Source organism: Stegostoma tigrinum, chromosome 6, assembly GCF_030684315.1.
Source record: "Stegostoma tigrinum isolate sSteTig4 chromosome 6, sSteTig4.hap1, whole genome shotgun sequence".
NCBI classification, from domain to species: Eukaryota; Metazoa; Chordata; class Chondrichthyes; order Orectolobiformes; family Stegostomatidae; genus Stegostoma; species Stegostoma tigrinum.
This window is the reverse complement of record NC_081359.1, coordinates 107,802,697-107,829,439: the sequence shown is the minus strand read 5'-3', so window position 1 is coordinate 107,829,439 and position 26,743 is coordinate 107,802,697. Positions and strand designations below refer to the sequence as shown.

The 26,743-nt window shown below is 43.0% G+C and overlaps 1 protein-coding gene across 3 annotated transcripts in view; it reads left to right on the top strand.

Annotated features, from left to right (window-relative positions):
- uvrag (UV radiation resistance associated gene) overlaps window positions 1-26,743 on the top strand; it is a 334,866-nt gene that overhangs the window by 25,574 nt on the left and 282,549 nt on the right. For all 3 annotated transcript variants that reach the window (XM_059646839.1, XM_048533001.2, XM_048533000.2), the window contains exons 2-3: window positions 9,956-10,073; window positions 16,206-16,240. In XM_059646839.1, coding sequence (XP_059502822.1) covers window positions 9,956-10,073; window positions 16,206-16,240 — 153 coding nt within the window. The remainder of the gene's footprint in view (window positions 1-9,955; window positions 10,074-16,205; window positions 16,241-26,743) is intronic.

The following is a 26,743-nucleotide window of genomic DNA, read 5'->3' as shown; positions in this document are numbered from 1 at the left end:
GGGCATTAAACTGCCATCCTTACCCGGTCTGGCCTAACATGTGACGCCACACCACAGCGATGTGATTGACTCTGCGCAATTAGGGATGGGCAATGAATGCTGCTTAGCCAGCGCACCCTCCAGCAACAACTGACCAACAACTATACTGTTTGCATACTTCTGAAAGGATCTTGGTTTATTACCTTGATAGGTGATTAGGAGATTGCACCCTCAAGCACAGTGGCTACATTTGTAAATTGTGCCCATCTAACCAAGCTGGCGGAGGCCAAAACTGAGGAAGATAAACTGAGTATTTGAATAAATGTTGCAGATTTTACAGAAAGATAGCAGGTCAAGTGTGGTAGAGAAATGTGAAGTGCTAGAAAATGGGAAATATTAGAAACATTTTATCACTAAAAAGTCAAGAAACCTGTCAGTGAGACCTCGAAGACTTCTGGTATCTTTATTTATAACTTGAAACTACCACGCCAGTGCTGAGTGGTAGCGAATGAAAGGTCAGCTAGGGTAGGTAATTTTACCATTTGAATGAATTATTGATTGGAGCTCCGTGCGCCACTTTTGAAATTCACTGTTGGGATGTGGGCATCTGACTAGGACAGCACTTATTGCTAATCCCTAATTACCCAGTGTGCAGTTGAGTCACCCACATTGCTGTGGATCTGGAGCCACGTGTGGGCTGAACCAGCTAAATATGGCAGTTTCCTTCCCTAAAGGACGTTTAGTGAACCAAATGGGATTTTTCTGACAATGACTGGTTTCATACTCCATTAGACCCTTAATTCCAGATTTTTTTTTTGAATTCAAATTCCACTGTCTGCTATGGTGGGATTTGAACCCAAGTGCCTAGAGTCTAGGCCCGAAATGTCAGCTTTTGTGCTCCTGAGATGCTGCTTGGCCTGCTGTGTTCATCCAGCTTCACACTTTGTTATCTTGGATTCTCCAGCATCTGCAGTTCCCATTATTTCAGCCTAGAATATTAGCCGAGTTTCAGGATTAAGAATCTAGTAATAATTCTACTTGGCCATTGCCTTTCTCTCTGCTTACCATGCTAAACAAAATATTTTGGTATTAGTTCTTGAATATTGAAGACGGAAACTGACATTTTACTTGTGGTTTTCAGTTCAGAGAAGGTTCACTGTGATCCCTGGTATGGAGGGATTGTCTTACAAGCAAAGGTTAAACAGTTGGGACTCTACTCACTGGAGCTTTAGAAGAATGAAAAGTGATGTAATTGAAAAATAGGTTTCTTGAGGCATATGACAGGCTAAGTGCTGAGAGGATCTTTCACTTGAGACAGTGGCTTGGACCCAGAGGCACAGTCGCCATAAATGGGTGCCAGTTCAAGACTGAAATGACGAATTTCTTGTTGAGCTCTGAGGGAAGGGTTACTGGACCTGAAACGCTAACTAATTTTCTTTCCTTCATAGTTGCTGCCAGACCTGCGCAACCTTTTCAGCAACTTCGGCTTTTGTTGGTGATTCTTTTGAGTGTTGATTATCTTTGGGACTCCTTGCCACAGAGAACTGAGGGGCAGAGTACTTGTACAAATTTAAGACTGAGCGAGATTATTGATCAGTAGGGGCATCAACAGATTTCAGTGAAAAAGAAGGAGATGCAGAACAGTCAACTGGTATTCATATAATCTTGTGGCTTGTGCAGACTGCCTAATTGCATTTGAAGGTGGTGGCAAACTACTGCTTTCAACAAATGCAGCCCTTATGGTGTGTGTGAACCTGTAGCGTTGGTAGGAAGGGAGTTCTTAAATTTTGACGAGACCTGTTGAAGGATTGGCTATGTAGTTTCAAGGCAGGTTGGCATGAGGAGGGGAACTTGCAGGTGGTAGTATTTCTGTGTCTCCCTTGTCCTTGAGTTGCTGAAGTTGTGAGCTTGGAAGTTGCTGTCCTTGATGAATTGCTGTAGTTCTTGTAGAAGGCGATTTATAAATGACAGTCAGGCAATGGTTATGAGTGAAGTGAATGTTGAATTTGGTTAGGCTGCTGACTGGCTTGTTTTGTACTGGATGGTGCCTTTTTGGTGTTGGCACTGCCGTAATCCAGCAAAGGGGTGTTTTTTCAATCTTGTTAATGACATGCCTTGTACATTGTAGACAGGCTTCAAACAAGTTTAAGGTGAGTTCACTGCAGAATTTGTCCACCTCTGAATTGTCCTTTAAAGTCTGTGTTTGTATGGCTGCTCCAGCTTCCCCTTTTCTTTTTGGGTTAATTGCGACCTCAAAGATGTTGATCCTGACAGATTCGTTGATTTGACATGAGATTGAATGTCATGGGGAGATGATTGATCTTTGCCTTTTTTGTTTCTGGCCATTGCTTGGTACTTGTATGGTGTTTTTTTAAAAAAAACACTTGCCATTTATCAGCCTGCGTGTTGGCCAGGTTTTGCAACAATGACTGCCTCGATCTCTAGTTGCAGATGACACTGAACAGCACGCAGTGCACAGCCCACTTTTGACCGTGAAAGAGTAAATGTCATTTAGGAAGCAACTGAAGATGCCAGAATCTTGGTCTCAATCTGAAGGAACATGTGCAGTGATGTAATTTGACTTCCAAATCGCTACCATCTACCATTTGCCTTCTGTATATTCAAATTGGTTTAGACTTTTTCCTGCTTTTCACTGACTCTGGTTTTGCCAGGACTTCATGATGCCACACTGGATCACTTGGATCAGTCTTAGTGTTGAGGGAAATCACCTGACCTCTGGAATTTGGCTTTTTGGACTAAGGCTGGAATGAAGATGGGAGCTGAGTTACCCTTGCAGAACCTGAAATGAGTGGTGAGCAAGTTATTGTTCTGAGTGAATGTCACTAATTAAACTATTAGCCACACCATTTAGCAGACCAATGGAGTTAATTGGCTTGATTGAGTTTGTCCTTTTTTTGAATGGGCAGTATATAGATAGGAAGCTTGAGAGCTCTGTAGGGCTTTAAATCTGAGGCAGTCAATCTTGTGATGGAAATTTATTGCATTGAGTTTTGTAAATGAACATAGTAAGCACTGAAAAACACTTAACAAGCTTTGGGTTTAGAACAGTAAGGAATTACTTTGCTGTGATGGTGGGAGTGGGAACCCATAGCATTGAAAGCTTTTCGACCATAAAACAGGAACAGAGGCAGACCATTTAGTCCTTGTGATGAAATTAAGGTTGACCTCGTGGTAGTTGACTCCACTTCACTATCAAAAAATCTGTAAATCAGTCTTGCATACGCTGAATGACTGAGCTTCAATGACTCTCTGACACAATTCTACAGATTCACTACCTTCAAGAAATTCCTTCTTGCCTCTGCGTTGTGTGCACGTTTCAATGGAAGATCACTTAGCTTTTAAACATTTTTATCTTAATTTAACAAATTTTAAGAGACAGTAACTTGTGACGATAGCCATCAAGCTCTTTGAGCCCCGGTCAGAGCTAATATTCCCCCAAGTGATGCAGACTGATTGTTATGATTAGTTAGCTCTGTTAGCACTGTTGTGCAAGTACTGAAATGGTGATGGGCAAATAAGATCAAGTCTGGTCATTCTGTTTTTTTGAGTAGTTAGATCTTTTCCTTGACATTTCTTATGTTTAAGCGTATTTAAACACTTCTGTTCAACTGCGTTGAAGCTTAGTGTGGACTTGACTGGTCTTTCTCTGCTTTAGAAGGTCTGTGATGCTGAACATTATAGCCTTATTAATTCAAAAAATAAAGAAATAGCTAATTTTGTACCTGGGTACCTTTGTACCTAAGATAGTGACTTTGCGCACTGTTTGCTATTCTCTTTTATCACTCTACTTGAGTGCATGTGACCAATAAAACCTATTCTTTCACTCCCTTGGGACCATGCTGTTCTCACATGTCTAAGAGACATGGCCATTAGTTAAATTAGTGCACATTTTGTTCATTGTAGTTGAGTAATCACTTGAGCTGGGATAAGATGAAATACATGTCTTTTAATCTTCAGGACTTTGACATTCTCTGAATCATACTGCTTTAGTAGCGCTTGAGGTTCAAATTTTGAATGATTCACATTCTCAAACTGAGAATCTAGTGCAAAACTGGGAGTGAATCATTCAGAGGTCCAGTCTCTGATTAAAATATTAGGCTGAAGCCCTTGTCTGCCAATTCTGATGTATTTAAAATATCCCATGACAACATTTGGCCAAGAACAAGGAAATACAATCCCAAACTGCATCCAGTGCAGTGGCCTATGTTTATCCTTCTAGCTATACCATGGAAATAGATTAAGTTGTTACTTGAGAGCAGAACTTCTATACTTGCCAAAAAGATTGGCATGGTGCTATGCAATTGCAAGTTAACTTGATAAATGACAGAGACGTGGCATCCGATCCAGTCCATGTGAATGGAAAGCCATATATTGCACCTTTGATTAAGTCCCATAGTTTTGGGATGGTGGTTGTGCGATCATGTTCAATAATAACAAGATGTTAGTGGTGAAAGTAGCCTCTTATTGAGCATCTGCAGTGGCTCAGTTTGAGATGGTGATGGAATCCAAAGTATACTTTTACAGTAGCCTCTTTCATACAGTTTTCACATGTAAAATTTTAGCTGTATGATGTCACATAGTTGTATTTATTGTAGACAGGTTTGTGTAACATCTGTCCTGGGGAAGCAAGAAATAGTTTAAGCACTTGCTGTTGCTCCTAATGGATTAGAATTACAATATCCTTTTCTGATGATGGGTCTAGGCCCGAAATGTCAGCTTTTGTGCTCCTAAGATCCTGCTTGGCCTGCTGTGTTCATCCAGCTCTACGCCTTGTTAGTTCAGATTCTCCAGTGTCTGCAGTTCCCGTTATTTCTGATACAATATCTGTCCAGTCTGAGTTTACATAGTTAAGAGGTGTCGGTCTATTTGTCTTTAAAGTTAGTAATGTTAGTAGAAATAGTAGACCGATGTGATCTCAAGTGGGCAATTATGTGTACTAAATAAAGAGGATGTTATACTGAACTGCAGCTGTGTGAAGAGATTTAATCTGTTATTGCAGTTCTTTATATCAGTTCCTATACATTCATGCAGTTTCATTGAAGTGCTATTCTGATGGTGAGCCTCTTTAAAGGGAGTAGTGGCCCAATTAATATGGATTTGCACTTTTTAAAATACACATGTTAGTACAAGAAAGTAGTCATAAATAAGTCAGAAATAGGCAGTACAGAGTTGTAGAAATAGTGTATAAGGAAATTTCAAAGAGGTGAAAAAGCAGCAGCCTGTAGAGACGTGCTCATGGAGGAAACTGATGTCCTGCAGCCTATTCAGGTCCTGGGAGATGGCGACCAAAGGGTTCATCCACGATGATGGGAACTGCAGATGCTGGAGATTCCAAGATAATAAAATGTGAGGCTGGACGAACACAGCAGGCCAAGCAGCATCTCAGGAGCACAAAAGCTGACGTTTCGGGCCTAGACCCTTCATCAGAGAGGGCTCTCTGATGAAGGGTCTAGGCCCGAAACGTCAGCTTTTGTGCTCCTGAGATGCTGCTTGGCCTGCTGTGTTCGTCCAGCCTCACATTTTATTATCAAGGGTTCATCCACGTTGTCTTTGCATAGTCTCAAGTGAGTTATAGAGACAAGATTGTTGCAATGACATTGTTCTGAGTAGGTTACAGCATTGACACTTAATTCAGGGGTATCCTTGTTACAGAACCAGGTGTGAAAGCTTGCAGTGTGGGGCTAATAGGAATAGAGTGCTGTAAAGAAATGGTAATGGGTTGACAGCCTGGGAAGGAATATTTACTTTAGTTGTTTATTGAGAGTAAAACGTACTGCAGAACACTTTTTTTATGAATGACTACTACAGCACATTTCCAGTCAAAGATTGGAGTCCATGTGAGAGTTGGTAAAGAAAATCATAGTACAATATGCCACAGTGGTGAAAGGATTGAATGGAAATGTATAGCTACTAAATCCTGTACGTGGCATAAGGAGCCTATAAAATCTGGTTGGATAAACAAAGACAGTTTTGCTTGCCTGTTGGGTTTTTGCTAATGTAAATATTCTTGACAGCTAATTGATAAAGTCAGATTTGTTTTATACTGCCCCTTAGTTGGGTTTTGCTATTGGAGGACCTCCTGTAAACTATATTAAGTGGCAGATGTCTGGCCTGTTGCATTGGTGTCCTGTCCTAATCAATTTCCAAGTGTACAAAATCAAAATGGTCTGCATTTTGGCCATCCTGAAATAATTATGATGAGTCATGTTGGATTTTGATATGAGATAGTCGGAACTGCAGATGTTGAAGTATCTGAGATAAGCAGGTATACAGCAGGATAAGCACTGCAGGCCAAGCAGTATCAGAGGAGCAGGAACGCTGATGTTTTGGGGCGTAGATCCTCAGAAATGGGGGAGGGGAAGGGGGTTCTGAAATAAACGGGGAGGGGGGATGCGGATAGAAGATGGCTAGAGCAGAAGATAGGTGGAGAGGAGACAGACAGGACAAAGAGGCGGGGATGGAGCCAGTAAAGGTGAGTGTAGGTGGGGAGGTAGGGAGGAGTTAGGTCAGTCCAGGGAGGACTAACAAGTCAAGGCAGCAGGATGAGGTTAGTAGGTAGGAAATGGGGGTGAGGCTTGAGGTGGAGGAAGAACAGGTTATGGAGGCAGGAACGAGCTAGACTGGTTTTGGGATGCGGTGGGGGGAAGGGTGACTTTGAAGCTTGTGAAATCCGCACTGATACCATTGGGCCACTGGGTTCCCAAGCAGAATGATTTGCTGTTCCTGCAACCTTTGGGTGGCATTGTTGTGGCACTGCAGGAGGCCCAGGATGGACATGTCATCTGTGGAATGGGAGGGGGAGTTGAAATGGTTTGTGACTGGGAGGTGTAGTTGTTTATTGCGAGCCGAGTGTAGGTGTTCTGCAAAGCGGTCCCCAAGCCTCCACTTGGTTTCCCCAATGTAGAGGAGGCCACGACGGGAACAGTGGATGCAATATACCACATTAGCTGATGTGCAGGTGAATATCTCCTTGATGTGGAAAGTCGTCTTGGGGCCTGGGATGGCAGTGAAGTTTGGGGTGGGTGTGGTGGGTGGCGAGGTGTAGCAACAAGGGAGTGTGGAGTGGACAAGGGAGTCACGGAGAGAGTGGTCCCTCAGGAAGGTAGATAAAGGTGGGGAGGAAAAATGTCTTTGGCGGTGGGGTCGGATTGCAGATGGCGGAAGTGTCGGTGGATGATGCATTGGATCCGGAGGTTGGTAGGGTGTTAGGTGAGGACGAGGGGGATTCTGTTTTTGGTTGTTAGTGCAGGGAGCAATGAGTGTGAGGGATGAGTTGCGGGAAACAAGGACGTGTAAGATGTACGGGAGTGGAATGCCTTGTCCTGGGAGCAGATGCGGCAGAGGTGAAGGAATTGGGAATAGGGGATGGCATTTTTGCAGGAAGGTGGGTGAGAGGAGGTGTATTCTAAGTTGCTGTTGGAGTCGGTGGGCTTGAAATGGATATCGGCTTCTCGGTGGTTGACGGAGATGGAGACAGAGGGGTCCAGGACGGGGTGAGGTTTCAGAGATGGTTGAGGTGAACTGAAGGTTGGGGTGGAAGGTGTTGGTGAAATGGACGAACTGTTTGAGCTCCTCATGGGAGCACGAGGCAGTGATGATAGTCATCAACGAAACAAAGGAAGAGTTTGGGTTTAAGGCCAGTGTAGGTATGGAAGAGGGATTGTTCCACGTAGCCTACAAAGAGGCAGGCGTAGCTTGGGCCCATGTGGGTACCCTTGGCCACCCCCTTTGTCTGTAGGAAGTGGGAGGAGTAGAAAGAGAAGTTGTTGAGGGTGAGGACAAGTTTGGCTAGGTGGACGAGGGTGTCGGTGGAGGGGGACTGGTCGGGCCTGCAGGACAGGAAGAAGCTGAGATCCTTTTTAGGCCATCTGCATGGGGAATGCAAGTGTATAGGGACTGAACATCCATGGTGAAAATGAGGTGTTGGGGATCAGGGATTTGCAAGTTCTGGAGGAGGTGGAGGGCATGGGTGGTGTCACGGATGTAGGTAGGGAGTTCCTGGATAAAGGGTGAGAAAATGGAGTCCAGATAGGTGGAGATAAGTTTGTCTCCATCTGCTCCTGCCCCACCAATGAGTTGACCAGGGCAGGCAGGTTTGTGGATTTCCAGGAAGGAGGTAGAAGTGGATGGTGCAGGGTTGGGGAATCATGAGGTTGGAGGTTGTGGGTGGTAGTCCACCTGAAGTGATGAGGTTGTTGATGGTTTGGTGGTCTGGGTTGGGGGTCAAAATCTCCCCTCCCCCTACTGCATCCCAAAACCAGCCCAGCTCGTCCCTATTTCCATAACCTGTTCTTCCTCCCACCTCAACAGCCCCCCCCCCCTGCAATTTCCTACTTAGTAACCTCATCCTGTCCGTCCTCCCCGGACTGACCTATTTCCTCCCTACCTCCCCACCTATGCTCACCTTTTACTGGCTCCACCCCTGCCCCTTTAACTTGTCTGTCTCCTCTCCACCTATCTTCTCCTCTATCCATCTTCTATCCGCATCCCCCTCTCTCTCCCTATTTATTTCAGAACCCCCTTCTCCTCCCCCATTTCTGAAGAAGAGTCTAGGCCTGAAATGTCAGCCTTCCTGCTCCTCTGCTGCTTGGCCTGCTGTGTTCATCCAGCCCTACACTTTTGTTATCTTGGATTTTGATATTGTAGCTTCAATGGAGCAGAACAGTCATTCTGAGTTTTCCCACAACTTGGTTTTTTTATCTCAAACAAGTGTGCTGTGTCACTAGTGAAGGAGGTTTTGTGCTGTTTTATTCATAAAGACTTGTGTTCATTTCAGCTATTGATCACACTGTAACTGAAGATCCAGTCAATCTTGTGATAGGTCACTTGATTCGTCCCTGAGGCTCAGCAGGGGTTGAGATATTAACTTGTTTATGTACTTTAGCTCAAGCATGTCTACAACTTAGTAGTCTTTTTAAGCACTGGAGCACGTTTGTGCCAAGTGCTTCAATCTGTTCTTTATTTAATTGCAGTAAAGTACTCCATTGAAAGACATGTCTTAAGTCCTTTGATTTTGGGCTTTCCCAAGCACTTGGCTTCAAAAATGTTACTGTAGTGGGTACATTGTCACTGTTGATAACTTAAATGTCTTTCATTGCATAAGGCCAGCTGCTTATTGTGCTGAATTGTCACGAGGATGTTTAACTTGAACTTTGAGTTCATACGTTAAATTTTTTCATCTTTGGCAAAATTCGTGTGCTGTTTAATGCTGCAGTGGCGTTAATGGCCATGGTTCTGTTTTAAATGGCCAGAAAAGTTTAATTTGTAACATCCAGGCAGTGCGATGTTGAATATCACAGATATTTGCTCTAGAACTTCAGAGCTGTTATCTGAGCTGGCAATTTTAGTGCATTTTGTGACTTCCGCACTGCTGAAAGCCTTGTCTTGCGGGCAAAGAATGAAGCTTGAATGCTGTTTTGCCCTTTTTGTTTTAAGATTGATAAAAGCCAGTGTTTAAAGTAGGTTGTCTGCAGTGCCCTGGCTGCTGCACCTGATCAGCATTGCTAAAATCAGTCACTAGGTCATTTGACTTACTGATACTCTTAGGATCTTGCTGTCACATTTTCTCTGATAGATCTGTGTAGTTCAGAAGCACTTAGTTCACTATGAGGTGCTTTGGAATGACTTGAGGTCTTGAAAGCTGCTCTTTAAATGCAAGTTGGGTTTTTGTGCACTTTTTATGACAACGCTTTAGATCATTTTATCCTGAATCTGAAGTTTAATTGTGATTGGTTGCTGAAGTGGGGAAAAGCTGCATTTCTTGCCTTGAGCATATGTCAAAATAAGTCAAATCAGAATCTTATGTGCACAGAATTCACAGATATTTTAACTGATTTTTGAAGGTTCTAAAGTCACGTGATTGAATATTCAAAATGGTACAGGACAAAAAATGTTTTGGTGAAAGTCAATGCTACAAATTTAACTAAAATATCTAAATTTTATTTTGTCATTTCAGCGACGGCTTCGACATCTGCGCAGTATTGCAGCCAGAAATATCATTAACAAGAATGGATCCCACCTTTTAGACACCTACTTTAGTCTACATTTGTGTGACGATGCAAAGGTCTATAAAGGTAAGCCCAAGTGGATGCACGTAGGTTTTATGATCCAAATTTGCTAAATTGTGTTGGCCTCAGTGGAAGTCATGTCACCTTTTTAAAAGGTATGTGTCTTTTAGTGAAATCTCCTCCTCCTAATTTAACAGCTGATCAGCATGATCAACTCTTGCTTTAAAATGTTGAGGGAAGTCTGAATTACTTGGATACATGTTTGGCTGCCTTCTTTGACTTTAAAGCAGTATGGATATTTCCTAAACAAGCTATTCCAAGATCTTACTACATACCTCCAGAACGGGTGGGACTTGAACCTGGGCCTCCTGGCTCAGAGGTAGGGTCATTACCACTGCCACAAGAATCCTCTTTAAACTTATAAAAAACCTATTGTTCTTATCAAGCTGCTCAGATGTTTATGCACCTCTGGAGCAGGTGGGACTTGAAACTAGGCCTCCTTGTTCAAAGATAGGAATATTACCACTGCCCCACAGGAATCCCCTTTAAAACAGTGCATGCTATCTTCCCCGTGAAGAATGCTAATACTATTGTATGCAAAATTAAAGTAGATCACATGAGGTCTTGATTTTCCACTCCTCTGAATGTGATTTTGTTTTTATTCAGGGGTTAGAAACCTTGTTTAGAAATGGGTCAATTCGGACTTTTCAAGAAGTTAAAACTCACTCTAAATTACTAGGCAAGCTATTTAGTATGAATTTGAAATCATTTAGTTGAACTGTTGGGGATGACAGAACGAAACTTGAAGCGGGGTCAATTGTGAAAGAAACATCCATGACAGCAGAAGGGCCACTTAATTTCAGCAGCCTGCAAGAGTGTCTATTCTATGAAGACATCTTAAACTAGTCTAGCAGTCCAAGTGGACAGCACTGGACAAAGTTCTTAATGTTTTCCCCAAGGGCAGTGAGGTAGACTGTATTTCACTGGGGGAGATGGAGAGAATCCCACCTGGTAAATGTGCTGAAACAAACCAAGCCGTTTATGTAAACCAGGAGGTCACTCATTTGATATAGTAATTAGTATTGCCAGCTATTTACCGTAGCCTGGGGTTAAGTTCCCTAATGGGGGGAAAAGCTGATCTCTGACTGGCTATGACCAAAAGGGGTGGGTGCTGTTTGGTTGATAATTCCACTTCCGATTCTACGTGGAAACCAGAATGAAGGATGCGTGTGTAGGAAGGTGGCTGACGAGTGCAATCAGAAAACTTTCACAAGATGAATGGAATGCATCAGTTGGCCTTACGAAGAAATATTGGACTGGTCAGGCTTGTATTAACTCGAGCTCAAGAAGTTATTTTATTGAAATTCAGAAGGTGACTTGATCAGAACATGTAAAATCCTGAACATAGCTGTGGAAAATCAAGAACTATATGTCACTCTGTCAAAGTTAGGGGTTGTCCCTTTTAAAGCAGATGAGGTAGCTTTTTTTGAGGGTCATGAGTCTCTAGAATTCCTTTTTAGAAGTGGTGGTCAAAGCATAGCGTAGCCCTTGAGCATCTTTTAAAGAAGCGAATCAATTCTTCAGTAAAAGTGCACAATATCATTGGACCAGGCAGGAATGTGGTTTTGAGTTTGCAATCCAATTAGTCATGATCTTATTGAATGGTCTGAATGATGTCCTACTGCTTCTGATTCATGTGTTTATATTTTAAATATATTGGCAGTAATGTATAGATTTTGGTCAGTGAATGACCACAGTGGTAATGAAATGGAAAAGATGATAAAATTTGTGGCCTGAGAAGCCAGGTTTCACTTTTTGGGATCTTTACTTGTCCATGGATACCATTCACTGGCATCATAACCAATTGGGGCCCCTCTGGCGTAGAATTTTGAATTTAGTCAATAGTGTGGAGCTGGAGGAATACGGCAGGCCAGGCAGCATCAGAGGAGCAGGAGAGCCAATGTTTTGGACCTGAAACATTGACTGCCCTCTGCCTGACCTGCTGTGTAGCTCCAGCTCCACACTGTATCAACTCTGACTGCAGTTCTTGCGGTGTTCTTATTGAATGCAGGACTGATCTGAGTCTTCTAAGCAAATGATTTGTGTCAAGATCTAAAAGCTGAAGTTGTGAAATATAAAGAGCAGGATGTCAAAAGGCTTCGACTTCAAACTTTTGTGGGAGTTGGAATTTACATGGGAATGTTTGAAATCTTTGGCTAAGGCTACACTAAGACTTGGCAAACCAACGAAAGGTAGAAGTAAAGGTAGGACCTTTGAGGAGGAGATGCTTAAAACAGTTAGCCAGTATCTTAGAATTAAAAGGAAGGAATTTTGAAGCGGGGAAAACCAAGTAAAAGCCGAATTGGTAGGAAAGTGCCCTGGAAAGGGAGGGAAGGCAATGAGAAAGGAAAAGGCAAAATTTGAATTGGCAAGTAAGTGTTAAAAGGAGCAATGCAACACTAAAACGTTGTGTTCCAAAGAGCGAGAGAAATCAGACAATGTGACTTGGTTAGAGAAAAGTCTGAAGGAAGAAAGAAGTAACAGTAGGTCAGAAAATGATTCTAATGTGAATGAGACGTTTGATATAAACTGGTAAAATCACTTCAGTTCAAAACACGAGGCAGAAGCATTTGAAGCACTGGATGGTGTAAAGGCTGTTGGCCCTGACGACAACTTTCTGGCAACAGTGCGTGAGACTTGGGCTCCAGAACCTGCTGCTTCCCCTAGCCAGTTTCTTTGGATACAGTTACAACACTGGCACCTGCCCAACAATGTGGAAAACTGCTCAGGCATGTCCACTGTATAAAAAGCAGGACAAATCCATCCAGCCAGTTAACGTCCCTTCAGTCTACTCTCCATCTGTCAAGTGATGGTAGGTGTTATCGACAGTGCTATAAGGTAACATCTGCTCAGCTATAATCTCCTGTGACTCACAGTTCGGGTTCTTCCAGGGCCACTCAGCTCCTGACCTCATTATAGCATCAGTTCAAACCTGGAGAAGAGAGCTGTACTCCAGAAGTGAGGTGAGAGTGACAGCCCTTGACATCAATGCTGCGTTCGACCAGTTGTGGTCATAGAGCATGGAAACAGACCCTTTGGTCCAACCAGTCCATGCCAAACATCAACCCAAACTAAACTTGTTCTCCTTGCCTCCGCTTGGTCCATGTTTCTCCAAATACGCCCTATCATGTACTTATCAAATGTCTCTCCAATGTTGTAACTGTGCCTGTGTTCACCACCTTCTGGCTGAAGAAATTCCCTCTTTTCTCACTACTTTAGGGTCGTTTTCTTAAAGGTCTAAGAGAAACTAATTAGTTCCCCAGTACCTCTGTATTGTGCAGTGAAAAATCCCATCCAGTGAATGTGCCAAATTACACTTAAGGAAGTGTTGATAGCCTTATCAGTTGAGTAAGAAGTTCAAGAAGGAAGACAAATGATTAGTAAACTATAGCTTTCTTTAAAAGAAAGCTTTGGAAAAGGGACTGAATCATTCCTGGTTCTTTTTTCTATTTGTTCTTAGGATGAGAGCATCACTGGTTGATCCAGCGTTTATTTCCCATCCCTAGTTGCTCTAGAAGGGGGTGGTCAGCTGCCTTCGTGACACACTGCAGTCTGTGTGCTGTAGGTAGACCTACAATGCCATTAGGGAGGCAATTCCAGGATTTTGATCTGATAACACTGAAGGAATGATCTATTTCCAAGTCTGGATAGTGAGTGGTTTGGAGGGAAACATGAAGGTGGTAAGGCTGTCATTGTATCCTCTGTCCTATCCTTTGAGTTAATGTGGGTTTGACAGGTGCTATCTAAGGAGTCTTGGGTGAATTTCTTTAGTTCATCTTGTAGATTGTACACACCTCTACTATAGAGCAATGGTGGGTTACGGGGAATGAAAATATGTTGATGTGTTGCTTTATTCTGGTTGATATGGAGCTGCACTCAGCCTGGCAATTAGGGAGCACTCCAGCATGCTCTTCATCATTGGTGGATGATGGACTTAACTTTCCAGAGTCAGATGTTTTACCTATTGCAAGATTCCTTGCCCTTTACCTGTGCTTGTAGCCAGTGTGTATGACTAGTCTCGTTCGGTTTCTGGTCAGGAGCAACTGTGGGATATCGGTGAGGCATTTGATCGTGATGAATGGTTTATTTCTTGGAGAGGATATAGCCTGACACTTGACAAATGGAAACGTAAAAATAGGAGCCGCGGTCAGCCATTTTGCCCTTCAGGCCTGCTCTGTCATTCAACATCATGGCTGATCAGCCAGCTTGTACCTTTGCTGCTTTTGCCCTATTTCCTTTTTGATTCCTTTAATCCCAAGAGGTATCTTTTACTCCACCTTGAAGAACTTCAGTGTTTTGGCCTCAACTGCTTTCTGTGATAGTGTTCCCTAAGCTCATTATGCTCTCTGGGTGAAGACATTTCTCGTCCTTGCAGTCCGAAATGTGCTTAAAAGGCATAACACGTAAAGTTCATGACCAATCTTCTAAGGCATTCTGAAAGCCCAGATCAGCCATATCCACTGGCTTGATTAGTAGCTCTCCTAAAAGTTCTGCTAGGTTTCTCTAGCATGACTTTGCTTCAGTAAGTCCACACTGACAGTGCCCAGTTCTGTCACTGGTTTTCAAGTGCTCTGCTATTAAATCTTTTAAAGTAGATTCTAGCGTTTTCACCACCACTGATGTCAAGGTAATCAGTCCAACTTCCCTTTTTTTTCAATAATGGAGTGATGTGAGCAAACTGCGAATTGGTTGGAACTTTTGAGTCTGTAGAATCTTCAAAGATGCCTATTGATGTGTCTACAATTTTAAGGCCACTTCCTTAAGCATTCTGGAGCGTAGATTATACGTAAGCATTACTTGTCATGTGTTTTGTGAAACCAGCATATTGTCCAGGTTATCATCTATTTGGGTGTAGACTGCATCTTATCTGAGGAGTTGCCAATCTGTGGGCATGAATGCTAAAATCCTTTTATTCCTCAGTACTCCCCAGGGTTCTACTGTACATCAAGGATAGTACTGGTTGGCTCTGGGACATTTGTCTGAAAGGTATGATTTTGTGAGCATGACCCTATCAGGATCTTCGGTGAGTTGATGAGATGGCTTTTCCCATATTTGGTGTAAGCATCATCATTGACTCAAGGTGTTGGTAAGGAGGATTTTAGTGTTGAGGCAATACATACAGTAGTTTTTGAGGTCTTTGCTTGTGGTCTGCCTGGTTTCATTCCTTTTGTTCAGACTGTATAACAGCTTGATACAACTGAGTGGATTGTCAGAGCCATTTGAGAAGGCAATTCAGAGTTGACCCCATTGCTGTAGAGCAAACTGGGCAAGGATGACCAATTTCCTCCCTTAAAGAATATTAGTGAGCCAGATATGTTGTTTCTTTTGTCAACAATCTGCTTTCAGGTCACTATCAGACCCTGAAATGCCAGATTTCTGCTGACATCCAATTTAACCATTTCCCAGCGCAGGATTCAAACTTAGCACACTGCAGTGCTCACTCCACTGGCAGTCCAAATGTACAATTCAGGCACAGTCTCCTTCTGTTTAGTAATTGCCCCCGCTGTTTTAAAAATAACCTGGTGTGAGTTCCTAAATTTTGATCTGGATAAAGACTTTGATCAGCTACGATCAGACTTTATCCTCCAGTCCTGTAGATTTTGGAGATGATTTTTTCTTCCTTGTATATACCTCTATTTTCTGACAGGCTCACAAGGTGTAACTTATGATTGAGAGACTGTCTTAACTGCTATCAGAGATAATGGGAACTGCAGATGCTGGAGAATCAGAAGGGTCTCGGCCCGAAATGTCAGTTATTGTGCTCCTGAGATGCTGTTTGGCCTGCTGTGTTCATCCAGCTTCACACTTGGTTATCTTAACTGCTGTTGAATTGACTTAAATGCAGCTTTGATTCAAACCTAAATCTTGTCTTCAAACTATTAAGATTGGATGAATCTTCATAAATACAAATTTTCTTCAGTTTGTCCATGGCATCAAAGAAACCTAGTTTTATGAATTTGAAATCTACTTTTTTTACATTGGTGTCATGTTTTTGAAGCAGATAGAGGTAGTTTCAACAAGTTTCTGATGTTCACAGCAATTTTGTTTTGTGACTGGTTGTTAACTATTGAGTTATTTTTTAGTTCTTCACAAATTGCTTCCTAACCCACTTTTTTTGTTCCATTCTTTTGCCTTCAGCTTTTTACACCAGTGAGGTCGTGAAGGATTCTTTGGTAAGTAAAGCTTAATTGACCCAGGTTTGTTTTTTGAGTGGCGAATATGCCCTCGTATTCTTGATAGTGTTTTTGAACTAGTCATGCATACTCCTGAAGTACAGTATAGCTTGTTTTTCCAGCATCACTTTGCACAACTGATTGCAGTTGTTAAAGGAAGAAAGGAAGGTTGGGGGCATCTTTTGTTCTCAGCAGAAGGTTGTAAGCTTGGAGTAAGCAGAAACTGAGAAATTGACAGCAGAAACTCTGCTAGCCTCGTGAATTTGTTGTTGCATACCAGCTGCAAAACTTGGCAGGTGGCTCCTTTGGCAGAAGACTTGGTGTAGGACTTAGCTTCCTGAATGATGGCTGGTTTGCTGAGCAGTTTACTGAACTATTGGGGGTTAGTATTAGTGTTAGTATTCCTCACACAAACGTTGTGAAATTATCTACACTGAATAGATTCTAGTTTGAGAAGGGAGCTCACCACTGCCTCCTTGGGGGTTATTGGAGACAGGCTTTGCTGACTAGGCCAGCCTTTTAGTGTGCACATCCCAGGAATCAATTTTAAAAATCTACAGGTGTGATTTAAAATGAGCACTTTAAGTTTGAGAAGGAACTGTCATCTCCACCCCAGCCATGTGAAGCTACGGAAATGTGGCTAAAATGGCAATGAGGCAGCGTATGTTTTTGGATGGGGATGACTGGGATTTCATGGATATCAGAATACCAGGTTTTTTCTAAAATGTCCAGGAGTCAGCTGCTCCTTGCTGGATGCAGCCAGGTTGAATTTTAACAGTCTATGGTGTCTTGCTGGTTCGACAGCTAACTTGTAAAAGCACGTGTACTTTGTTTTGCAACAGATCTGTTCCCTTGTTCTTCCCAAGCACACCTGTAGCGACTAGACCTTGCCACTTCTTGATGCCATGGGCAGTATGATTCACACTCCAGTGACCACCTGTGAGGCCAGATATTGGTTGTTTTTTGCCATAGTTCTCTTGGATAAATTGAGACTTAGTTTGGAATGTAACTGGGCTGCAGAAATGGCTGAAATATATTGCGGAACAAATGAATTGTGCTACTTTATAAACACGTTCTAAGGAAAATACAACTGATCATATCTTGTTGATGCGTGAGTGGGGAATCTCATTGAAACAAATTCTAACAGGACTAGATAGAGCAAACACAGAAGTCATACTGGACTCAAAACATGACCTCAATTTATTTCTCCACAGCTGCTGCCAGGCCTGCTATGATTCTGTGATATTCTGTGTTTGTTTATTCCAAGTTTACTTGATTGAAACAGTATCTTCAATCAATTTTGGTCTACAGTCCAAAAATGAGGCCTTTGCATCTGATAATTCACACTGGATGTTAAGGACTTGAGGGTTCTGTCCAAGATGACAAGGTGGATGAACACCTCTCTGAAACAATTTTAACCCCACTGCGAAGCCTGTCAGGATCTGCAGTTCCTACTAAATCCGAAAGGGTTCTTCCCATGCTGGTTTTGCAAGGCCCCATTCTACACGTTTTGAGCTTAGCGAAGCTGAGAATGTTCTGCTTTATTTTAAAAAAAAAAGTGTTGTAATCTCCAAATTGCAGCATTCATTAAGTGTTAGTTAAGTTTAAATAAGATTTAAGATTGTTGAATTCAGATTGCTAAACTAGATCTGTATCCCATTCTAGTAGTCTTGTCTTGTTAGATATTGTGAGCTAGGAACTCCCAATGGTTTCAGTGGAATCTTCTCTCCATGGCAGTTAAGGGGTGAATAATAGTAACTAGACAGGACCAAAACACTCTGATTTAAGATTGGTTTTCTCTGCTGTGAAAAAATATACCATTTGGATGTGAAATCAGGAAGCACTTAATGCAATATGTTGTGTATGTATGGAGTTCTGACCCCCCATTACCTTCCCTCCAAAGAAAGGATTTAATTGTTAAATTACAGGGACTTTACTTGGTTAAAGATCAGTTTTTTGGGTAAGTATATGAAGGGTTATGGGGATAAGGCAGGAACAGGATACTGATTGTGGATGATCAGCCATGATCATTATGAATGGTGGTGCTGGCTCGAAGGGCCGAATGGCCTACTCCAGCACCTGTTGTCTATTGTCAGACAATTTAGCTTAGTAAATGAAAGTCATCAGATCACATACCACAAGCCACTTGTTGGATTAAAGCATTTTTTTGCTAAGGCTGGGATTTATTGCTTATCCTTCACTGCCTTCGAAAGAGGCTGAATGGTCATTCTGTCTCTTTTGCTTGAATTTTTTTTACTGTGTGGTTTGAATACATGTATGAACTGATTGAAAAATTGCTGCTTCACCACTGTTGTCAGACTTCTGAATGGACCTCTCAAATGTTAATGCTGTGAATCCTTCTGCACCTTCTCGGCAGCTTTAACACTGTGTTCTGCACTTGTTTACCCTGATGCACTACTTCTACGATCTGCCTGTAAAGACAATACTGTGCACTGTACCTCTGCATATGACAGTAAAACAAAAAGCTTCGTAGTTGACGTTTTATTAGAATGACTGTAGCTAATCCTGTGACTAGAGGAGTATTGATAGCAAAAAAGGCAGTCAAACAAGACTTGACTACTGAAGTAACCTTCACATGTTTCCTGGATAATTGGTGTATTATCCTCCTCAAATTGGTTTACGTTTGCATGGTACTGGAACTAGGTAGAGCGTTGAGCTTGATCTACATTGGGTATTATGTCTCATTGATTATAGGTCAATCCCTAGATTAGAACAAATTGAAAGCTGGCTATGCCTGACTGCTGAAATCAAGGGCCATATTTTAAAAATTGACAGTATCATCTTGGATCATTGCATCTAGCAGAGAGTGTCTGTTAGATCTAGTGGTATTTTGGAAAATTGAGTTGCCTTCACAATGCATGCAGTTGTATATTTAAGTATTCAGGATTGATTTACTTAACTGAACAAATGCTTATAGTCTTAATAACTTCTGAGTTACAAGGCTAAAGGTTCTAGGCCTTCATAAAAATCAAGGCTGACACTCTAGGTCATGTATTGCAATTGGAGGTGTTTTGCTTGGTGACGTACTCAGTTGTTATATCATAGAACATACAACAATACAGCACAGAACAGGCCCTTCGGCCTTCAAGGTTGCGCCAACCTGTGAACTAATCTAAGCCCATCCCCCTAAACTATCCCATCATCCATATGCTTATCCAAGGAGGTCTATCATCTTGGGAAGACGCAAATTTCATGCCCCTGTTAGGGATTAGATTTTCAGGATTCAGGTCTATTTATTCCACAATCAAAATCAATGAAAGCATTTTATCTCGGTCGTTAGCCTGTTGCTATTTATGGGGGCTTGCTGTGTGCTAATTGGCTGGCTGTCACTTTTTCCAAATTAAAGCAGAATATGCACAGAAATATTTAATTTACTCAAATGTTTTGAGAGATCCTGTGGTTATACAATTGTTTCTTTCATTGTGGTATTGATGATATGGTATCTGCTGATGAGCAAGCATACTGTCGCATAATGGCTGGCTCACACACCACTGTATGAGACATCTTGGCTTCAGGCCCAATCTGACATGTATTTTCCTGCTCATAAGCTGCTGTGCAGTCCAGCATTGCTTTGGCAGCATCTACCTCTTGGACAGAGTTCCTTTGTTCCTGAGTTTTCCAGATTTTGCTTGGTGGGGATTGGCAATATATGTAGAGGTGACCACCACATGCTTTGGAAGAAAGACCTTCTCCATAAAGAAAACTACAGAGTGCCACCAAAATTCATTCCTCAAGGTTTCTTTCCCATCTCTGGATCCAACCAGGGATCAGATTACTTTAGACCTGATGATAATGTGTCATGATTAGGTGATGTTGAGGTGGGCAGCAGGTAGTGTTGTAAACATAGAAGAAGGAAGAAAGGTCAAAGTGAAGATAGCCCTCTTGGCCAGTGGGGCTAGGGAAATAATGAACAACCAGCAAATGGCAGAGATTTTGAACCAGTTTGCATTGGCCTTGACGATTGATAGACCCTAAATATTCAATAGGGAAAAGGAGGCGTGGAAATAAGTATCAGAGGAAAATGTACTGGGAAAACTGAAACTAATAGGGATGGAGACTAGGTCTAGGGGGTTTATCATGAGATGCATCCTAGGATATTGAAGGAAGTTGTTAGAGAGATGGATGCCCTAGTAATCTTCTAATAATGCTTATATTCTGGAAAAGTGCCAGAGGACAAAACTCCCAATATAACTAACACTTTTTTTTATTCAAAAAGTGAAAGACAAAAACCAATAACTGTAGACCAGTTAGCCTAATCTGTTTTTGTAAAAATGTTAGTCTACCTTAAAGGATGCTACTATAGAGCATTTAGAAACCCCTAATATGATCAATTCGAGTCAGGATGGCTTCATGAAAAGGGAAATCATGCCTGACCAAAGTTATTGAATTCTTTGAGAAAGCAACCAACAGGATAAAGACAGCAGTGAATGTAACACATGTAGATGTAAGATGTCTGCTAAGGTATGAGATAGTGGGCTCTTGAGAATAAGAGCCTGCAGTGTTGTATATTAACATGGGTTAAGAATTGGCGAACTTCTAGAAAGCCGTTGACAAAAAGGGAATGTTTTCAGGATGGCAACCTGTAACCAGTAGTGTGCCACAGCATGTGGGACTGTTATGATATATTTTAATGATTCGGCTGAGAGAAATGAAGGTATTATAACCAGGTTTGCAGATGACGTAAAAATAGGTGAGATGGCAAGTGGTGAGGATAGTCTGCAGAATGAAATAGATAAGATAGGGGACAAAAACTTGGCAGATGGAATGCAATGTGGGGAAATATGAGCCTGTGTGCTTTGACAGGAAGAATAGAGGAGCAGAATATTATTTTGAACTGGGGGGGTAGGGGTAAAAAAGTGCAGAAAACTTTGGGACTGGAAATTGGGAGTTCTCATCCATGAATCACGGAAAGCTGGCATACAAGTTAACCAGGTAATGACAGCAAATGGAACACTGCTCTTTTGAAGTAAGGAGGTTTTGTTAAAGCTTTGCAAGGCACTATTTGGTGCACAGCTGGCATAATGTAAATTGTTTTAGGCCTCTTCATCAAAGGAAAGAAATATGCACACACCAGAGGCAGTCTTCAGCATGTTCACCAGGCTGATGCTGGGTATGGACAAACTGCCTTGCAGGAAGAAATGGAGTAGGTTCGACCTGTATTCTTTGGCATTGAGAGGAAAGGTTGTTTCTCCTTTTGTGAAAGCGTCTAGGACCTGAGAGCATTATCTCAGAATAAGGGATCGCCCATTTAAGATCCTGATGAGGAATTTCTATTGAGGGTAATGAATGGGTGGAATTTTTTGCTGCAGAGGGCTTTTGAGGCTGGGTCATAAAAATATATTCAAGGCTGAGACAAACTTGCAATCAGAAGGGAATCTGTTATTTGGTGGGGGGAAAGGCAGGAAAGTGGAGCTGAGTAAAAGAGTCTAGGCCTGAAACGTCAGCCTTCCTGCTCCTCTGCTGCTTGGCCTCCTGTGTTTATCCAGCTCTATACCTTCTTATCTCAGATTCTCCAGCATCTGCAGTTCCTACTCTCTGTGAATTGGTTGAATAGTGGCAGTCATTTAAGATAGTTCATGGTTTGCAGCTGAGATCTGTGCCATTTGAGCAAGACAGTTCTAGGAGAGAATAACCCAATTCTTTAAATTTTAAATAACCTTCCCACCCATTCCCGGCTCCCTCTTCCAGCCCCACCACCTCTCTCCCTTCCTTCCATTCCAACTACTGACTCTCCCTTCCAACTATCAGCTGGATTCATCCATCCCATTGACCGAACAGGTGGTATCGACTACTAGTGTCTGCCCATCACCACCATTTTGCTACCGTCCCCCGTTCCCCCGCCCCCAATCTCACGTCCAGCCCTGAAAAAGGGAAATACCTGAAACGTTGACTACTGCTTTCCTTCAGATGCTGCCTGGCTTGCTGTTTTTCCGGCTTCCTGTTTGCCTATCTTGGATTCCAGCGTCTGCAGCTTTTTTGTCTTCAATATAGTTAATCAAGGGGTGCTGACCTGAAATGTCAAGCGTTCCTGCTCCTCTGATGCTGCTTGGCCTGCTGTGTTCATCCAGCTCCACACCATTTTATTTCAGATTCTCCAGCATCGGCAGTTCCTACTATCTCTTAGAAATTAAGGATGGTATCCAGTTGAAAGACACTTTTGCCAAATTCAAACTAAAGGCAACCCAGAGGACTGGGATAATTTTAAGTTGACAGAACAAAAAAGACAAAATTAAAACTTTGAGGGCAAACTAGCAAGTTGTATAAAATTGGCAAGAGCAACTTGAAGTATATAAAGAGGAAGGGAAAGATGAAGGGGAGCTGGTAGGGGGAATGTGTGCTGATAAAATGTAATTGAAGTACTGCACATAGGATGCATACGATAAGCCAGGTTGGGGATAATATATTTGTGTGTCTAGAGGATTGGCTAATGAATAGAAGACACCATTGGAATGATGTGCTCATTTTCAGGATGGCTCTCTGTAACGAGTGGGGCTGCAATTACTTGTAATTTAAATTAATAACTTGGATGAGGGAAGTGATTTTGTACAATAGTCAAGTTTGTGGATGACAAGTAGAAAAAGAAGCAGTGAAGATGATTACAAGTGTACAGAGTTTAAGTAGACAGTAAACTAGATATTAGAAGAATGTAATGTGGGAAATTAAGATGATTATGCACTTTGGCAGAGAGAATAGAAAAGCTGAATATAATTGGAATGGCTAATATACAGGAAGCTGCAGCATAAATTCTGGAATCTTCTTGCCTGAATCATAAGCTAGGATCCACATTTAACTGCCAGCAGTGAAGACAAATGGATTGGTCACTGTTTTAGACAGAATGGAGTACGGATGTAGGGAGATTTTAATAAAATCCAAGGCACGGGTGAGATCATCCTCAGAATACTGGGAACTAGTTTGATACCTTTATGGATAGAAATACTGGTGTAGAAAAGGTTCACAGTGTTGATCATTTAATGAAGGGATTTCCTGTGCTGTGAATTTGAGCATGTTCGGCTTGAATTGACTGGACCAAAGGAGAATGAGAGGAGTTCTGATTGCAAATTGTAAGATTCATTAAGGTCTGAACTGGATAGATAATGAGAGGTTGCTTTTTCTGTGGGAGTGTCTCAGACCAGTAGGTATAATAATAGAACAGAGAATCTGGCATTTAAGGTAAGTGCGGAATTTGTTTTGAAGGTAATGAGTTTGTTTTATTGATGCTTAGTTGCATGTAAGCTAAATAGACATTGGGTTAGTTTTTGAAAAAGAGATGAAAAGCAGAAGCTTGGGGCTACATGCAAAGTAGTGTCAGTTCTAGTCCAGAACCATTTTTGAGCAATGAGCATCTATGAATGGATTTGTGCTGAAGGTGTGATCATTGAGTAGTTCAAAAATTCTCTGCTTACTTGGGCCTTTAGGAATTGGGCCCAAATTTTCATTTTGATTACTGACTCATTTTGTTTGAAAGCTGTGAATTAAGTTCTACGTAAAATCATCCTGCACTATTTACTCCCTATTTGTCTTAAAGATTGTTTGATTTCAGAATCAGAATCCTGACAGTGTGGCAGGTGGTCATTTGGCCCATCGAGTGCACTGACCCTCCAAAGAACGTCCCACCCAGACTCAGCTGCATACCCTATCCCTGTAACGCTGCATTAACTGTGGCTAATCCACCTAACCTACATGTGCGTGGACAATATGGGCAGTTTAGCCTGGCCAGTTGACGTAACCTCATTTTTTTGGTACCTGTACATTTGTTTCTGCGAACTGTTTCAGAGATGAAACAAGATTACATTTATTTCACTTTGGCTTAATTGGGACATGCAGAATTTTTGAACATGTTGCAAATTTCAGTTCAGGTAACTTTGATTGTGTAGTGGTGCAACGACTGGGTTGAAAGCACTGGTGTGTTCAGAAATGTAAATGAAAATAATGAAACTTTCAAAAATTTGAACATGCAATTCCTTCAAGTTTAAGACCCTGATTAGAAATTGGATTTGCTTCCTGATCGTCTTTCGAAGTGTTGGCTTTCAGTATCTGTTTTAAATGAATGGAATCACCCATTAACGTAACTCATGTCGTTGTTGACTTTTGGGTATATGTAGGTTTTGAGGAGGAACAGGGAGTGATTTGGGTGGGGAATTTCAGGGCTGAAGGCTTTGAAAGCAGAACTGTTGAGAGTGAAGGAAGCATAGGAGGCCAGAATGGAGGAATGGTGAAAAGGCTGTAAACATACAAAAGAGTAGGATTAAGTTCAGCATGTAGGTGACAGTTCTCAGTTTTGAGACCTTAAGACACAAGATGAAAGTGTAGGTCAGGAAGCACAGAACTGATGGTCCTTGTGCCTTGCTTCATATAGGATATAAACAGCAGTTTGCATGCATGTTTCCTTTTTTAATAATATGTGAAGGCCTAAGAATAAGTGATAAGGAGGCCTGAGATAATGGGAACTGCAGATGCTGGAGAGTCCAAGATAACCAAGTGTGAAGCTGGATGAACACAGCAGGACAAGCAGCATCTCAGGAGCACAAAAGCTGACATTTCGGGCCTAGGCCCTTCATCAGAGAGGGGGATGGGGTGAGGGTTCTGGAATAAATAGGGAGAGAGGGGGAGGCGGACCGAAGATGGAGAGAAAAGAAGATAGGTGGAGAGAGTATATGTGGGGAGGTAGGGAGGGGATAGGTCAGTCCAGGGCAGACGGACAGGTCAAGGGGGTGGGATGAGGTTAGTAGGTAGGAGATGGGGGTGTGGCTTGGGGTGGGTGAGAGGAAGAACAGGTTAGGGAGGCAGAGACAGGTTGGACTGGTTTTGGGATGCAGTGGGTGGAGGGGAAGAGCTGGGCTGGTTGTGTGGGGAGGGGACGAACTGGGCTGGTTTAGGGATGCGGTGGGGGAAGGGGAGATTTTGAAGCTGGTGAAGTCCACATTGATACCATTGGGCTGCAGGGTTCCCAAGCGGAATATGAGTTGCTGTTCCTGCAACCTTCGGGTGGCATCATTGTGGCACTGCAGGAGGCCCATGATGGACATGTCATCTAAAGAATGGGAGGGGGAGTGGAAATGGTTTGCGACTGGGAGGTGCAGTTGTTTGTTGCGAACCAAGTGGAGGTGTTCTGCAAAGCGGAAGTGATCTCTCCGGAAAGCAGACGGGTGGGGATGGAAAAATGTCTTGGGTGGTGGGGTCGGATTGTAGATGGCGGAAGTGTCGGAGGATGATGCGTTGTATCTGGAGGTTGGTGGGGTGGTGTGTGAGAACGAGGGGGATCCTCTTTGGGAGGTTGTGGCGGGGGCGGGGTGTGGGGGATGTGTTGCGGGAAATGCGGGAGACGCGGTCAAGGGCATTCTCGATCACTGTGGGGGGGAAAGTTGCGGTCCTTGAAGAACTTGGACATCTGGGATGTGCGGGAGTGGAATGTCTTATCGTGGGAGCAGATGCGGCGGAGGTGGAGAAATTGGGAATAGGGGATGGAATTTTTGCAGGAAGGTGGGTGGGAGGAGGTGTATTCCTCCGGATACAACGCATCATTCTCCGACACTTCCGCCATCTACAATCCGACCCCACCACCCAAGACATTGTTCCATCCCCACCCCTGTCTGCTTTCCGGAGCGACCACTCTCTCTGTGACTCCCTTGTTCGCTCCACACTGCCCTCCAACCCACCACACCCGGCACCTTCCCCTGCAACTGCAGGAAATGCTACACTTGCCCCCACACCACCTCCCTCACCCCCTATCCCAGGCCCCAAGATGACATTCCACATTAAGCAGAGGTTCATCTGCACATCTGCCAATGTGGTATTCTGCATCCACTGTACCCGGTGTGGCTACCTCTACCTTGGGGAAACTAAGCGGAGGCTTGGGGACCGCTTTGCAGAACACCTCTGCTCAGTTTGCAGTAAACAACTGCACCTCCCAGTGACAAGCCATTTCAACTCCCCCTCCCATTCCTTAGACGACATGTCCATCCTGGGCCTCCTGCAGTGCCATGATGCCGCCACCCGAAGGTTGCAGGAACAGCAACTCATATTCCGTTTGGGAACCCTGCAGCCCAATGGTATCAATGTGGACTTCACCAACTTCAAAATCTCCCCTTCCCCCACTGCATCCCTAAACCAGCCCAGCTCTTCCCCTCCACCCACTGCATCCCAAAACCAGTCCAACCAGTCTCTGCCTCCCTAACCGGTTCTTCCTCTCACCCATCCCTTTCTCCCACCCCAAGCCGCACCTCCATCTCCTACCTACTAACCTCATCCCACCTCCTTGACCTGTCCGTCTTCCCTGGACTGACCTATCCCCTCCCTACCTCCCCACCTATACTCTCTCCACCTATCTTCTTTTCTCTCCATCTTCGGTCCGCCTCCCCCTCTCTCCCTATTTATTCCAGAACCCTCACCCCATCCCCCTCTCTGATGAAGGGTCTAGGCCCGAAACATCAGCTTTTGCGCTCCTGAGATGCTGCTTGGCCTGCTGTGTTCATCCAGCCTCAC